Source organism: Podarcis erhardii (genome assembly GCF_964252035.2).
Source record: "Podarcis erhardii genome assembly, chromosome: 5".
Taxonomy (NCBI): Eukaryota; Metazoa; Chordata; class Lepidosauria; order Squamata; family Lacertidae; genus Podarcis; species Podarcis erhardii.
Genome location: NC_138509.1, coordinates 37,977,013 through 37,994,216, shown reverse-complemented (window position 1 = coordinate 37,994,216; position 17,204 = coordinate 37,977,013). Strand labels below are relative to the sequence as shown.

The 17,204-nt window shown below is 39.4% G+C and overlaps 1 protein-coding gene across 5 annotated transcripts in view; it reads right to left on the bottom strand.

The window, feature by feature from the left end:
- Nucleotides 1-592: 592 nt before the first annotated feature.
- Nucleotides 593-17,204, bottom strand: part of IDE (insulin degrading enzyme) — a 50,651-nt gene continuing 34,039 nt past the window's right edge. For 4 of the 5 annotated variants that reach the window (XM_081863171.1, XM_081863167.1, XM_081863169.1 and 1 more), the window contains exons 16-25: nt 14,813-14,923; nt 13,952-14,072; nt 10,903-10,994; nt 8,426-8,537; nt 7,521-7,688; nt 6,783-7,055; nt 6,086-6,147; nt 2,447-2,519; nt 2,070-2,137; nt 593-1,473 (exon numbers count right to left, since the gene is read on the bottom strand). In XM_081863171.1, coding sequence (XP_081719297.1) covers nt 1,378-1,473; nt 2,070-2,137; nt 2,447-2,519; nt 6,086-6,147; nt 6,783-7,055; nt 7,521-7,688; nt 8,426-8,537; nt 10,903-10,994; nt 13,952-14,072; nt 14,813-14,923 — 1,176 coding nt within the window. In that variant the 3' untranslated portion in view covers nt 593-1,377. Of the gene's footprint in view, nt 1,474-2,069; nt 2,138-2,446; nt 2,520-6,085; nt 6,148-6,782; nt 7,056-7,520; nt 7,689-8,425; nt 8,538-10,902; nt 10,995-13,951; nt 14,073-14,812; nt 14,924-16,858; nt 17,004-17,204 lie in introns of all 5 variants that reach the window. The other variant, XM_081863168.1, reaches the window with a different exon arrangement.

Sequence of the window (17,204 nt, the reverse complement as noted above, 5' to 3'; positions counted from 1 at the left end):
AGCAGTTGTCACCAACTCCCTGTATCCTGATTATTAAATTGTGCTATTATTGCATTGAAGATGCCTGAAGTGTCAAATAAAAATGATCCAGGATAAGCATTTAAACTGTGTTTAAAATACTGGCTGCAAGCTTTTAAGCACAGGGAAGTTTGCCTTGGTCAGGCTCAATGTGATGTTGCCCTATTGAGCTGACGTTTAATTGCTGGCATGCCTAAGCAAATGCTAACCTTTCATTTGTTCTGGGATTTCTTCTTCCCTGTCACTTTAAAATATCTAAGCCTGATAAAGCCTGCACCAAGAGCTGCAAAAACAGTGGTAGGTCAGATTAAGGTATTGTTGTATCACGTGCCTTGAAGGGCCACCCTGTTCCGGACATTCAAATGGTGAATTTGTGGAATCAGGCACACGCTGTGCTGTGTCTTTGTGACAAAGACTAAGATTTCCATTCTATGCCTTTTCACAGAAGTCTGCCCCATGTCCACAGCTTAAACACCTATTAAGGGTCACTGATAGCCTTTTCGACAAGTCACATACCCAACAAGAGAGGGCAAGTTTGATGAGATATCTAAAAACAATACATGAACAACTGGAAGAAAAAGCGCCAAAACAATTTTATTTATGCAAATGAAACATTTTCCAAGTAACCCTGAGAAAACACAAGGGTTACAAGCAGAAGGTAACACTCTGGGCAAGAAAAGGGTGGCTACCCAGGTGTTTCCAGCATTTTACTAGTCTGAATATTAAAAAAATGTCTTCAAATGTGTATAAAGATTAAAACTATGTCAATATGCCTGGTAACTCATCCGAAATATATCTGTTGACGTTTTCCCCTCATTTCCACTGATTTATATAGTACCTAAATGGTTGGCTGCTCTGAGGATCAATATGCTTAAGGTGTAATTCCATAGTCTTTTCTTTAAAAATATTAGTATGTGCATTTTAATAATGTTTCGTTCCTCCACATCCAATAAATTGCTTAATCTTAATGACTTTTAATAAGAAAAGGAAGGGCCTTTAAAATAACACCAGTTTGTTCAGTAAGCTTCTTCATATTCCATTATGCAAACAAAACCTTTAAAAGGGCCTCACTATTGTAAAATATACCATTACCTACACAGACCTTTGAATATACCACTTGATTTTGGTTTCCAAGAGTGGCTCTACAATAAACATGACGCATGACTACAGCCTATTTGCCTAATTTGCTGTAACCCTATCACACCAGAAATGCCGAACGAACCTAGAAGGAATCAGGAACCCTCATAATGGACAGGATTGTTTGTCCTAACAACAGCTTAAGATGTTGGTTCATTATGAAAATCCACTGAAGTCATACAAGACTCTTCCACTTCCAGTTCTTCACCCAACAAAGGTTCTTCACAGTTTTGCAGCCATGAAATTGATATGTGGCTTCACCAGAGGAAAGAGTGGCAGGCTGCGTTTGAACTCTGTCATATTCTGAATCACGTCTGGCTGCAAAGAAACATTTTAGAAAAAGAAACTTTGAGAATCAAGCACATAGCCTATATGTGCAAAGCAAAATTCATTTTTTAAATCATCAGCCAAAGGGTGACCAAGTCCTTAAGTCTCTGTTAAAAAGCCAATAGCAAAAAAAATATAACTAAGATCCAAACCTTGTTTACATAAGAACTTCCTTCAGACGCAAAATTTACAAGATAAGATTGCCTAAAAAGTGGATTCTTACAAAACTATATATCCAATATGTTATGATGACAATCTTAAGACAGGAACATCTCTTTGTGCTTGACAGGTAGGTGTGGTTTGCTTCAAATGGCCAAATACAGAAGCCTAATTGGGCCTAATTAGCTCCATGTACCAGAAGTGCCACACCCCAAATCTATACTATTCACGACACTCACAATTTTTCTAAAGGCTTGTTCACACAGTGGTTAAGCTGTCCCAAGCATAGCAGCCAGATAGGTTCCATGAGTAATGCATTTCCTGGTGGTGGTTACTTCTAAATATGATAAGGCTGAGCGAGTAATAACAGTGTTGGAGCGTATATTGGGAACTCTCATTTTTTCATAAATGATTAAAAAACATCTTACCTGTGGCAGTGGTGGAGCTGGTGCCAGGTTTACATCATTTTGAGATGGAAATTCTCCCACAACAGGGCCTGTTTAAAGCAACAACAACAACAGTTCATAAACCTCTAGGAAAACACCTACTTTTATAGACAGATATTAAGCAGACCATTAAAAGCAAAGGGTTGTACTGCTTTTCGTACTGCTTGAAAATCTGCACACTTGCAAACTTTTCTCACATTTGTTATTCTCCAGGACTCCTAAGAGTGAATATACTCCCACCAATCCACTAGAGGTCATAACCATCCTTTGCAAAAGATTCTGTTTGTTCTACCAAGTGTTTTTCTGTGCAAACTTGAGCGAAGATTATTTGGAAACAAAGAAAGGCACTCAGTACTTACAGGAATCCATTTCCCGTGCTAGTACATGCACGGATACTTTGTGCCTTCTTTGAGCATCAACTGACAACATCTCCTACAGAAAGACAGAAGAAAGAGAGATGACAATCGGTTATTCCAACAAAAGCACAGGAACATCTGCACTGCAGACCAAAGTGTGCAAGAATGTCTGCCAGCCCGGAGCAGACGTGCCTGACCCAAGCAGGACACTTTATCCAAGTAGAGTGGAATGTCCAAAAAGGAAGAGAAATATGTAGCCTATGCACACTGTGATATGCAGCCAACTGCTGCTTCTTATGCTGTCATATACAATCTCAAGTCACTCTTTTGCAAACATGAAAACACCTGTTCGGTGTTAAACAAAACTGACCTACTGGGCCCCTCCCTGATCCTGAGCAGGGCTGGCTTATCAATATTTCAGTTATGCCAGTGAGTCCACCCCATTAACTCACCCTGGCTGTTACATAGTGCTTGTGGCCTGCCCAAGGAAACCTCAAATTCTGCCAAAATCTCTTCCACATACTGTGGGAGGTAAATAAAATTAATGATGAAATAGGTGCACTTTCTAGAGATGAGAGCCATTTTTGAATAATCTAGAAACACCAGCAATGCTTAAGAGCAATATTAAAATGTATGGCAAGAGTAAGCAATTCAAAGTCGATCTAGCTGTCAGTTGCTCAAATCTTTTAAAAGCTTCATTAACAGAGTTAGCTGGGGAGTAAATCAATTGCCTTCCACAAGTGTAATCAAATAATTTAACTACAATGCACTTATATCAATAATTAACATTTTCTTAATCGGCCGTAATGACAAGTCTACTGAAAACCATGATGCAATGCACAGTCAAGTTCTATTAGCATTGACTTGAACACAATGAGCATTCATAATTAAAAGTAACTAAAGTGGTTCTCAAAAAAGCATCTCCATTCCAAAGTCGGGGGGGGGGGAGGGAGGGGAGGGACAGTTAATGGCAAGCTCCTCACACAAATATTTTTTTAAGAGAGGCTTCAATTCCAAAATATTTTTTAATTTGCTTTTTAGATGGCAGAAAGAAGTTTGCCTCACTTCAAAGAAGCTGCCTTATAATCTGTTCACCAGAAATGCTGCACAGTGTTTCATTCCCTTTCTTGCATCCCTTCTTGCAGTGTGTGTGTGTACTCATGCAAAAGCTGGACAGATGCAGTGATGGGGGAATGAATGGACTGGGGGTGTGGATGGAGGAATATGGTGTGGGTGTGTGTGCATAAGGGGTGGGTTGATAGAAGGAGCATGGCTATCATCTTGGATATCCTCATGACTGCTCCTGGTGTGGAGACACTGAAAGCACATCTTCTACCTCTTGATTACATAGTCTGCAACCATGCATTTTAACTGCACACCAAGCAGTTGTGTTTGACAGACAAGGCATGCAGGACAGGGATTCAGAGCTCTTTCCTAATACACTCTGCTGTTTGAAAACAGGGACCCAAAGGGATGTGCACTGCCCTTATATGCTGCCTCTTTCAGCTGCGTGTGCATTTGGCTTCTCCCGGTGCTTCATGCTCTGCAACCATTGGGGCATGGAAGGAAATACCCTTTTGTATGGTTTCTAGCCTGGTGTGGGGAGGAGGGTTCACTAGTGGGCTTCTACTGCTGAAGAGTCATGTGCTTCCTTGTCCACCTCCACCTTGTTCTGTTGTACTACTCCCAAAACCAATACTGGCATATATGTAACATGTATTCTGCTTAGGATATTCAAACCAAAGATCCAAAAAGCATGCATGAATTTGTCTGAGTCACTTCAAAACTGTAATGACCACAACCTTTTTAATAACCATCAGCTATTAAAGGGGGGAAATTAGTTCATCTGAAATTGAACCAACAGCCCTGGAATATGTTTAATGTATTCATTTTTACCTGCCTTGCAAGCTGCACACATTGCACCCTTGCTTGTTACTGCCACCTGGCCGTATTGCTTTCTTCCACTGGCAGTTTGGAGGGGATAAGCAAAATGTTTTGCGTGTGCGCTACTGCTTTAGCAGACAGCGCTGTGCCTTTTGGCATTGTTTAGCTTTCTGTGTTTCTTGCAAGTTGTGGGCATTGTGACCAGATGCTTGCACATCTCTCTTAGCATGCACAGATTGCCTCTCTCTGTGTCCATGTGGCATGTGAGTGTTGTTGCAGTCTTGCCCCTGATTTGGGGAGGTTATTCCAGGGACATTGGAAGCATGACTGCTGTTAATATCGTAAGAGCGGCCCTATTGGATCAGACCAAAGGCTTAGCTTGTGCAGCATTCTGCTCTCACAATGGCCAAGCCAATGGATAAGGGAAGCCCACAAGGAGGACAGGAAAACAATAACACTATTATCTTTTGTATTGTTCCTGTTGCTGTTTTTCTCCTCGTCTCTTCCAAGCTGGGCTTGAGTTAGACCAGAGGTTTTCAACCTTTTTGGGTCCATGGCTCTCTTGACCAACAATATTTTTTTCTGTGGCACCCCGTGGGCCTCTGGAGCCCAGCTATGTCACCCCCTGCCTGCAGAGCTAGCAGCCCCTCAGCCCTTTTCAAACACCCTCCCTTGTGGAGTGTTCCCTCAGCCTCCTCTCTTCTCCCCTCTCCTTGGGAATCCTCTGGTCTGCCGCCCCTGGTCTCTGAGCTGCCCCCCCAAGAGAGGTGCCTCCTCCCACTGCCCCACAGGGGCCTGGGAAGCATCCCCTGGCCAGCCCCAGAGACACCATTCGCTTGGGGAGCTTGTAGCCAGGGCTGCTGCAACAAACAGTTGTGCAAGCCTTTGGGAGGCAGAGATGCAAGAGGGTATCGGAGGAGGGAGGGAAGGAAAGAAGGAGAGACAGAGGCCAGTGTTGTCCATGGCACCTGTGACCATCATTCAAGCCATCCCAGGGTGCCACGGCCCACTGGTTGAAAACCATCGAGTTGGACTATAGGACTCCTCTACTACGTACTTGTATTGCAATAAGCAGCTGCTCAATAAGGCAATATTATCCATTTTGCAAAATCACCAATTACTGTTATACATACAGAGCTGATTGCAAGGTTCAAACAACCCTATAACTTCCTTAAATACAGCATACAAACAGTTCAGGTGCTATACGTAACAATGACAATAGTAGCTGCAGAGATGTCCCCAAGGACAACGTGTGCTTTGTAGAATCTGGCTAAAGAACAACAACAAAAATAGTTGTTCTTCCCCACCCCCCTCTACTTTAAAAAGCTTTTAGAATATAGTGTCACAATTTTAACCCACACCAGATATATATAATTGTTCCTGTAAAGAGCTTTGGCTTGTCCAGGCAAAAGAGAGAAAAAAACCTATCATATACATGTCTGAATTATGCTGACAGTATGCACAGAATTAAGTTAGCAAGCATTCTGATGAGTGACTAGGGAATAATTGGGGAGCAACATTTTTACCTTGGTAAAAAGAATCTGGAATAAAATAAAAAACAGAAGAATGTACTCACAGGCTCTATTGTCATGTTCATAGCACACAGCAACATTTTAACATCTGGTATATGTAGACTCCATTTAGATAAAAGTTGTGATGCTTATCAAGTTCTCAAACTGTTATTAATATATTCCCTTAAATTTTACACAATTTTACAATCAGAAGCTAAACTAATCAGAAATATTATGATCAGCTTACCTTATAAAAGTGCATAATATCATCCTTAGTAAGAGTTTTGAGATATGCCACTTCAATGTTATCTGGACGACAAAGATTATAATTAATACAATTATGAAATATACACTTCCTTCAAATCACAACACCTCAGCATATTGTAATTATAATTATTATTTATTGAATTTATATACCGCCCTATACCTGGGATATTCCTGTCACTGAAAATATTGCTATCCTGAAGGATCAGGACATTTTCTGAAGCCTGTGCATATGTGACATTCCATGTCCTTAAATATGATTAATGGATCAGGAGTATCTGCATCAAGCATCATATGTTCTTAGACTGATGCAAAGGAAGGGATAAGGCAGCACTGGAATTTCTAGAATTCAAATCCCTCATCACATAATCGGTTATAAGAATACATGCCAGGCAGGTTTCAAAAATGGAATGTGGTCTAGATGGGGCAAAGAAATAGGTAATACCACAGAAATAGCTAATAATAATTTAATTTTTAAATTATTTGCACCCCACCCATCTGACCGGGTGCAGCATCCCAGCATTGTGACTTTGACACTAATTAATCTTCTAAGTGTATTCCAGAACTAAATATTATTATTTTATCATGCATGGTGGGTACACTTTAGATGGTCTGAATTGTTACTTTTGTTAAGCTTTCATCCAAAAAAATTACATTTCCAACTTGGGAGTGCTTCTTACCTCTGTCAAAGTTATATTGCTGGGAAATAATTTCGCCCCAGTATTTTGCACACTCAGCAGACAGTTTCTTTGGTTTGTCAAGGCGACGAATTGCTAAAGCCTGGATGTGCTTCTGGAAGGCTTCATCAGACATGTCCTCTATACTCTTCTCCATGGTTTTTAAAAAAGCTTCAACCCTGCTCTCCAAGTAGTGTGGAGGTTTTTCTGACTGGATGATAAATCGTAGTCCTTGGATACCATTTGCCCGCCGTGGACCACTGAACACAATGTAACCTTGAAAAAACCAAATAATTCATTCTATTAGACTCACTAAATAAATAATTAAAAAAGACAGAATTTCTGCCCTTGAATTCTGGCCAAATTCTAACATGACCATTAGTGCCTTAAATGGCCTTACATCAAGTGAATAGATGATATAACTATCGTAACTAATCTCAGGTTTTAGCTTTCGTGCAAGCTAATGGAGGGATCTCACATTATGCATTTTGACCATGAAGAAAACAGCATATATACTAAAATTGTATAAATCACTTTCATGATTCCCCTGTATCTCTTTGAAGCAGTGATTTCATTGATTTGTCACTGAGCATGAAGGGCCCCAAACCAGCAGTAAGATTCCACAGCCATCACATGGACAGCACATTACATTGAACTATAGTGGCTGAAGTATACAATCCAATTTCTGCTCACTATAACAATATTTAGGTGATCTATGGAGAGAAGCAATCTATTATTTACCTAACTGTTCTTTAGTGCGCAGAGTATTGAAGCAAGGCTCTGAGATGATTTGACAGAAGAGCTCCAAAAACATATTCTCTGAGGTGCTTTGCATATCTGTTTGATAATATATTTCAATGCCACAATTGTTATGAACCTCGTTCCTCTGTTGATAGACGAACCAACCTCCTAAAAAAAACATGAAAATGATGCAAAGGGTCATTTTGAAAGATGGTCAAGCAGCGAACCATCTATCGTCAACAGAATTTGAATGGAAGGGGAAATATACTCTCTATGTGGTGTACACTAGTTTAGAGAAGAAAATATAAGTACTCTATATAAATGTAATTTGGAGCCCTAGGACTGAAACGAATTACTTTTTCTAGTCATGGTTTCTTTGTTCCATGAGCAAAGAACTTCAGCTTATATTATAATCAGATGCATAATTACCCCAAACAATGCCAGTGAGTGGTTTGGTAAACAGTAGTTCCCGTTTCCACATTAGCAACTAGCCCCCAAATGGTGCATGATCTGCCCATGATGCACCTCTACACATTGCTATCCATTTTCCTACTCTGCAGTGCTTAACTCTTTGCATGCTGTGAATAAATTCAGGAAATATATTTGAAAGTCAAATACTGAGACTCGAGTGATTTCATTTGTATAGTAATTCTGCACTCTATTCAGTGAGGAAGACCTTTTCCTCCAAAACTAACACAGAGATTCACAACACAGACCTAGATTATTGTTGCCAAAAATATATATATCATTTTGGCATTGATTCTGAAATATTTGCCATGCAGTACTGAAAGCAAGTCACTTTCTAAAAACAAATCAAGGTATTTCATTCTGACTTATTGCAAATGTAAGCGCCATGAACCTCATCTTTATATGTTTTATAGCTTATGTCCAAATGGACAACTTACTGTCAGGCAGCTGTACTTCTCTATACCTTACAAGCTGGCTCGGAAGCAGAGGTTTTGTATGAGCATGCTCAATGAGAGTGTCTTCAATCATTTGCATAATTCCTAATGCAGCCTGGAAGAGAAGAAATTCATCAGAGATTTTATTCATCTCCTGGCAATTGTCCATGTGGTAGCACACAGAAGGATAACAGGTATTACGGAAAATGGCGAAATTAGAAAGGAAAAGGAGATGACTAATTGCAGCAGATGCAAGCATTAGGAATGCAAAGCTGAGTTAGTACGTGTGACAGCTATGAAGCACACAAAACTGAAAGGCTGAATCTCTGTTTCTACATTATGTTTTAAATACTTTTAGAAAACAAGACCAACTTTTTTAAAAAATACACATTTTATATGCAATGCCTGTGCCCTACATCTTAGCTCACAAGACTGAATTGTTTTTTTCTCCCTGCCACCCCTCTTCATTTACAGAAAATATGTCAACTCATTGCTACTTTGATGTCGACAGCCAGTATCTGCTATATCATGGGTCAAAGGGCCCCATATTACTCTTGTCTCCTACTCTTCTGCATTTGGTTTCTGAAAGTTTAGTGAAACCACACAATTCCTTAGTTCCCCCTTCATTTCCTACTTTATGCATTGATTAAGGTCCAAGTCCATGGTCCTCTTAAGCCTGTAACTACGAGAGACGTGTCTGCATCGTGGGGCTAAAACAATACAGCTGCACAAACAGCAAAAATGCCTTTGACAAGCCAATGTTATAAAACCCTTTGACCATCTGCAGAGAGGAGTCTTACTTTCTGGAGTCGATATCAAAATCACTATGCATTAAAGTACCAAAGAAAACCTTATGATAATGAGTAACAAATCTACAAAAAAGCCTGAAGTCACTCTAGGGAAACAAACTCATCAAGATGCATTGAAATTAAATCCAAAATAATAAAGGCTGTTAAAAGCCAACCCAACTGTGCTTATAGAGATGCAAAACTCCAAAGCCTTTTTGAAAGCTACAGTCATATTCAGATATGCAACTTCAAAATGAAAACTACAAGGCTGGGTCAACTGATCTGAACTCAATAAAATCTCATTTAAAATGTGCTTTAAAATTCAAATTCAGTAAGCCAAAACCTTTTGGATTCTAACATCACAGAAAGTAACCTTGCATAGAAAAGACAACATTTAAAAATGCTAAACCAGGGTGTGGTTTGATTAAACAAATAATGTCAAGGAAAGTCACTTCCTCTTCCATGAAACCAAATATCCAGGTATCGTAGATGTCATTGTTCACTGTGCAGTTCACTATCTGGGGAGACTCAAATAGTTTTTACTAGTCCTTAATGGGTCATGCGGGAGGACTTTGAAACCTTGCCCTTTTGGTTTGCCTTAAGTCAAATTATTTTACCATTACTATGGCATTAAGGGTTATTTTAAGATGCTCAGAAATAAGTGAGCTGGACATGTTCATTCACTGTTGCCTCTTAACATAAAATATACACAGTTTCTACAGATACAGTACCTTAAAGTTTTTTCTACAAACATGGCTGTTGGTACCTTCCTCTTACTTATTTTATCCAACCAACATACGCAATACAGACCTGTCATACTTAGCGCAAATATGTAAGACCCTAGTCTCATTTTACAGGTGGGTATGGAAGCAAACTAGCTCTATAATTTCATCAAAAGTACCATTAACATCGCTGCATTAAATTCCTTTGCTAAGATAATATTCAAACATCTCACAAAGCTGTACCAGGCAATCTTATTCTATAACATTAAAGTCACAATGTCTATTATTTCCAGCTCACAGACTGCCATTTAACATTAGCCACTGACTTCATTCTCAGCTATTTTAAATACATGCTCTTGGTTGAAATTATATGCCTGTTTGAGAACTTAAGTGTGTGGATCTAGCATTCAATTTTACAGCCTTATTTCATCACTGAAGCAGACTGCACAGATACCATGAAGTATAAACTGCCTGAAAGCTCATTCCAATACATGTTGGAATGAAAGTCCCTTGAACATTCAAGTAGTTTTGCTTGATTTTAAGAAATCACTTAACAGGGTCAGTTACTTATCTGGGACAAAAAGGAAGCATCACACAGCCAGACAGTTCAATCTTCAATGTGAAAAGTAAGCTTAAAGAGACATCACAGATATGATTGTTCACCTGTACTGTCCCCAAAATATGCAACAAGAAACAGAAACCTAAGTCTGGGATACAGCATTGTGCAGATTTCATTTCAAATAGATGTAATAGCCTTTCTGTGTTATTTTATACTCTTTTCTCTAGTTAAAGACACCCACAGAACAATATTGGACAAGCAAACCTGTAAGAGAGACTCACTGACAGAAAAGCTTATGAAGATTTAAAAAGCAAGCATGGATCAAAAGATAGAGAAACTTAACTAAGCCCTTGATTTTACGTACAATTATCAGTATAAATCTGCTTCTGGTGAAAAATGTATCAAACCAACCTGTTTTGTTATATTGCCATGGAGAAGTGCTTCAATGTGTAACCGTGACAACAGCTGAGAAATAAAGGCCTTGAGACGGGGAAGGGTGACATCTACAATAGATATTTAGACGTTTAAAATCAATCACATTTTCCATTTCAAAAAACAAGGCCTATATCATCCTAAAATGCAATACATGTCTTAGAAGATGCAAAGAAAATTATAATAATCAACAAAAGTCAGTGGGAGTTTTCTTCACAAATATTCAGGTTTGGGAAAGTTTCCAGGACAAAATTGCAGTGCTCACTGCATAGTTTGCCTTGCTTAGAATTCACATGTTATTTGACCCAGATTCCAACACAGAAAAGAAAAGAGAAAGGCAGACAGACAGACTATGCTGCACTGCAGTTAAGCTAAACAGACATCCAGCCTCAAAAATAGTAACAGTCATTCAGGTGGTGGCTGAAGATAAAGCTTAAGCTGTTAACTACATAAAAGAACATGTAGTTTATCATTCCCCATAATCTTGACAGCAATTATTTCTGAATGGCAGTTTCAGAGATTGGTGGTTATTTTGAAATTAATTAAACTTTTCATAGATATGTATGGTAGGATTAATGCCTTTAGCTACAGGCACATCCAAACACCCACTGAAACACATGTGAGTGTAGATGAATGTAAATGGTGAATACAAGTTTAAGTGCCACCAGAGTGGATTGTGGCAATCAACCTTAGAAACTAAACAATCAGCATAACCTAGATTTCACACCTCCACTCCCTTGTAGAAGTGTACAAAGGGAAAGATGGGAAACTTACATAGGGGTCAGGGGGTGAGGAGAGAATGTTGGAAAGAAATTTCTTCCTCCTGCCTGTCTACAGCCAGGCATATGGATCACTAGTAAATAGATGCTGTGTAAATAAGATCTCTGATATCACTGATGGTAAGGTAGAGAACATAGGAATGCTGTATTTGGGGTTGTTCTTGAGGCTGCAGCTACCGCAGAATGATTATGCTGGCTGTTACACAGGGAGGTAAGAAGCGATCATACTGCAACAAATTCTGCACTGACTGGTGGTTATCTGCCTAGCCCAGTTCAAGGTGTTAGTACTGGTGTACAAAACCTCTTCAACCTGGGATCCAAGTATTTAAAGGAGCGCCTCCCCTGATAACTCCCAGCCCAGTCTATGCTCCAAGACCTGTGGAGGAAGTCCTGCTTGGGTGCTGCTGGAGGGCGAGGCCCATGGGTGGTGAAGTGGAGCAGGGCCTTCTCAGTGATGGACTTCCACTTATGGAACCCCCTCTCAACAGAGATTATATTGACTAGACGGTGCTGATGTTTCAGTGTCGCTTAAAGAAGTTGTCCCATTGCTGCAAGGACAACAAAGGGGGACAGCAGAGGAGGGCTCTTGTCTTCATGTCCTGCTTGTGAACATCTCCAATGGCATTTAGACGGCCACTGCTGCAAACAGAACGCTAAACTAGAAGGATGTTTGATTTCATCCATAAGACCATTTAGTCTACATCTGGCCCTGAAGATGGGTATGGGGACTAGGTTGGATTGGATAGTGATTTCCCCTTTGCTTCATTCTCTGTTGCTGTCATTAGAATCACTCATGAGTTTGTGTTGGCCCAGTTCTTTTGTCTGATAACAGACATGGGCTTCTAAGTGGAGCAGCGTGAGCCCTGAGTGAGCTATGTGGCTGCAAACTGGAGTGAGTGAATTAAATATCTGCTGCTTTCTTCCTGAGACCTATATCCTGCCCTGCCCCATGCAATGTTCCTGAACAAAGTGGAGCAAATTGTACAAGTCTGGCTGAGAGTATAAAACAAATATTACTGTGCTTGCCTTTGTCTTGAAAGGGACTGAGTGTTTACAGAGTTCACAGACTTAATATGACGGAGGTTCAGCTTGCCAACCTGGAAAAGCACCAACTATGCTTGGTGAGCAGTTGAGTGGCAGTGCCTGTACCTTTCTCCAATGTTCTGATTTTTCCTAGACTCAAAGAAAATTGATGAGCTAGAACAGCTGCATCTCTGGACTTTTAAAAGGTAACAGGGAAACAGGACTTGAGAGTGGAAGAAAGGAATGGCATTCAGCATGCTGGGGTTCTGAAAAGTATTTGGAAATCTCATCTGAAAACAGGAATATTCAATATACTGACCTCTAGGTGTTTTGCACTACAATTCTCATCATTCCTGAACACTGACTATATTGGCTGGGGCTAATGGGAGTTAAGAGTCAAACATGGGGGGGGGGGGGCGCACAATATTGGCAACCCCTCTCCTAGGACTATCAAACAGAATTTTAGAACTGCACAACTGCAACTGTAAAAAATAAGAGGCAAATTATATATCCATGGGTCATACTGCATAACCACTTCTTCCACAGGAATATGGAATTAATTTCTTAAAGTGTTTTTATGCTGTCCAGATCCCAGAATTTAAATGGCACCCTTTAAGGGCAGATTGTTGGAACTAAATGAAGCCCCGGTTAGGGGGATTAAGCTCTTGAAATCTGTCTGCACCAAAACTGTGGGACTTTTCTGTGAGGGACTTCAAACTTCACATCTGAGCATACTTTTGGAAGCTTACGATCTTCTTGGATTGACTAGTTATTGCTGGTGGATAATTTTAAACTAGATATATTTTAGAGAGAGATATTTTGATGATTATGCTAAGCTTCTTCACAATGGACTTATTTTAAATGCTTAAAGCTTTGTTATTTTAATATTCCCTCTATAACAAATGTGGTTTTGGTTATCATTAAGGATTATTTAAATTCTAAATTTAGATCTTAAAAACCTAGAACATGACAATAAGGTTTTAAAAGGTTTTCTCACCACCACTAAGTCAATCTAAATTACTAAAAATCTCCATACCCTCCATAGAACAGTTGTATGAATGCATATGCTATTTAAGACTGGGATGAAATTAAAATACTTTGCTCAAAGTTCAGTTGAGATAAAAAAATGCTTGACTAATAAACAATTATAAAATCAAAACAAGTACACATTGGATAAAAAAGATGTAATTAAAATGGGCAAAATATATAAACTGGCAGCAGCTCACCGTCTAAAGCTTCTTTTAATTCATCTTTGGTCCAGGCAACTTCTGTCATCAGTAGTCGGAGGTAATACATGGCATGCTGGTGTGGTTGTTCAGCTCGGAAGTTATTAAGTGATCGCATGTACTAACAAGGTTAAAATAAAATAATGGTTAAGAAATGAAGTTTTGCGATGAACATTGCATGATTTTTTGATGTTCTATATTCAAATTATATGGTCAGATAAAAGAAATAAATGCCCTTCAAGATGGGCAGGGCTCCCTCTTAACTGAGATCTCATATCATAGTTTGAAGCTGGATGGCAAATCATTATTCATCCATGATTAAAAGGTTACCCTGAGTAGCATTCGTCAACCAATACTGGGGCCAATAAAACACATCAGGAATTTGCCTGTAATTGATGAGCAGCTGGCAGGTGGAAGAGAAGAAGCATGGGATCCTGTGGTCTGTTACTAATCTCTGAACCAGCACAAAGGGATGGGAAATAGTATATATGTGCTGGCTAGAGGAAGAGAACTACAGAAAGACAGAGTCATAGCTGAAAAAGCCCTCACTAAATTTAATTGACTTAAATCTTATGGATGACTACTCTGAAGCCACATTATTTTCAAATGGAGCTTACTCTCAGGCAAGTGTGCAAATGACGACAGTCCAAGTGTGTCCAATCATTGCCCCAAGCAGTCTTATACCTTTCTGCAGGCATATGTACATTCCCTACACATTGTTCATAACTTGTTTGAACTTTTAGGCTCCTGTACACCCCCTCCTGCCTTCAAGGAATGAAATATTGCATGTATGGGGTTGATAGCATGGGCTGCTTGATATTCTGATTTATAAGGATCAAAGTTAAGTTCAAGATGGCTTACCGCCTCCTTGATAATTTCAAATCTTTTTTCATCAATCTCAAAGGTAGCCATTTTCTCAACAATCTTCTTGAGCAGGATATGCTGCTTGTCATTGTAACCTTTTACGGAAAGCTATAGGAAAAGGATATATAAGCTGTTATGTGTTTGAAATATTCTGTTTTCTAGAATTCTAGATTGTCCATCAAAGCAGCAACAGCAACTTCTTAACACTGGGAAGCATTCTCCCTTATTTTACCGGAAATACTAAGGTTTGCCCTTTACTACATGGAAGTCTATGTGTGATGTTATTACTGCTTTACTTTTTCCCAGGGCTTAACATCTTCTATTACAATTACAAAGCAAGATTATAGTGGAAAACAAATATTGTTCCATGCTGCAAAGCAATGCGTCAAACGTCAGGTAATAGAAAATGGAATGAAATGTTGTTGCTCTTTCCCAGGATTAAAATCAGAAAAGCAATATGCTAATTGGAATGAAAAGAGTAGTTTATCATTCTTCTTCCAAATGAAGAATAAAAGTATCCTAGGAACCCAAATCTAGAAAAGAATATAGGAAAGAAAAACTTCTGTTCCACAGTTAATAAAGCAGAAGAGTCCATTATATACTGATTTTTAAGAAGTAGGGACTTACAAATGTTTAAGACATCAAGATGACAGGTTCATAAAATCATTGCATAACTCGGTTGACCACCATACCCACAAGGCTGTATCGAACCCAGTGCCAACTGGGTGCTGCTTGTGCAATGTGACTTCAGTTTCCTCTCCCTTTCCTGCCCTCCCCCCAAACATGCTGCACAGGCTTCTCCACGCTTCTGGAGCTTACTCTGAAGGTGTATAGGGAGCTAGAGGGACAGGAGAAGATGATTTGCAGGTACTGATGACTAGCAGCATCTGCAAAGCTCCTTGCGCATATAAAGGATAAAACCTTTGTTTTAGCAACACCTTGCTGCCTGCAAGATGCACCTACTCACCTGTCATTTGTGATGTCTGGTGACTGGTATGTGGGAGGCTCTGCCAACCTTGCAAACTAAGCCATTGAGGCAGATCCTAATAAGGATCTGGCCTATGAAGTCAAAAGGGCTCCCCAACCCCTGTGCTACATGATGAAAGAAATTAGAATGGATTTGACTCATATTGACTAGATCCCTGGTTGCAGTCTGAAAACATAACACCTTGGCAACCTTGCTGATGCTAAATAGGTCTGATCAGATGAGAGACTGCTGAACAACACTTTGTAAACCACACCGAGTTCCATGATGCAAAACATGGCAAGCTACAAATGTAAATAAGCAAAAATACTATAAAACTGTGCTGTTTTCCCCCAGCCAATTTTAGCACTGAAACCAGTACATTAAAAAGCATGCTTTTTAGCAGCCCCATGTTTCATCAGATAAAGAAAATATATGACCTACACAGAGATTACTGGAGTCTTAAAAGTAAGTGCAATGTTTTGGGAAAGTTTAGGGAAGGAATAGTCATGTACTAGAGATAACTTTTTAATGTACTCGTTTGTTATATAAGGACCCTGTTTCACAAGTCATCTTCATCCTGAAATGCAGTCTTCTCATACCAATAATGCAGTTAGTAATATTTAGTAAATTGCATGTCTGATGAAGGTGGTTCTGGCACACAAAAGCTCATGCTGCAATAAATGTATTAGTCTTCAAGATGCCCTGCAGTACTTTGGTGGTGGCTGGTTTTTTTTATTTTTTTAGGTATATGTTAGGATCTAAATGACTGAAAGCCAGCAGAACTCCATGTTTAACTAAAAACATAGCAACTCTTTCAAGGTTACTAGACTATACAAATGAGTAAGAAATGCAGATCAATAATGCATCAGCACACTTCTCAGTCATAAAAAAACCATCCCAATCATGGCCAAACCATTCAATAAATGGTTATAAAACTGCACAAGTCTCACCCTAACCCTAACCCTTATGATAGGGATGCAAAGGAGGACAAAACCAGTAGCCATTTTTTCAAGCAGCACTCAACTCTCACGCCATCTAATTTTTGCTTGTTCACCCCCCCCCCCCATCTTACTTACAAGTATTGCATTCATTCCTGATGCAATGGCATAGACCAAACCTGAGAGGCGTGCTGCATATGTATACTCTTTTAAATCATCCTTCAATAACCTGATTAACAGGTATGTCATGTTGCAATGGAGAGGATCAGCATAAAGGTAGCGACTAACAAAAAAGAAAAACAAAACAAAAGGATGCTTTGATACTTCAAGGAGCGACACGGTAATGGATGAAGAAACATGACTGAAGAGTATGTATATGCAGCCTCATAACTAATATTCTCGGGAATGAAACACTGGGAATTTGATTTCTCATTCGGAACTCTATTGGAATGGAGCAGTATCTCAACTCCAATTCGGACTGTAA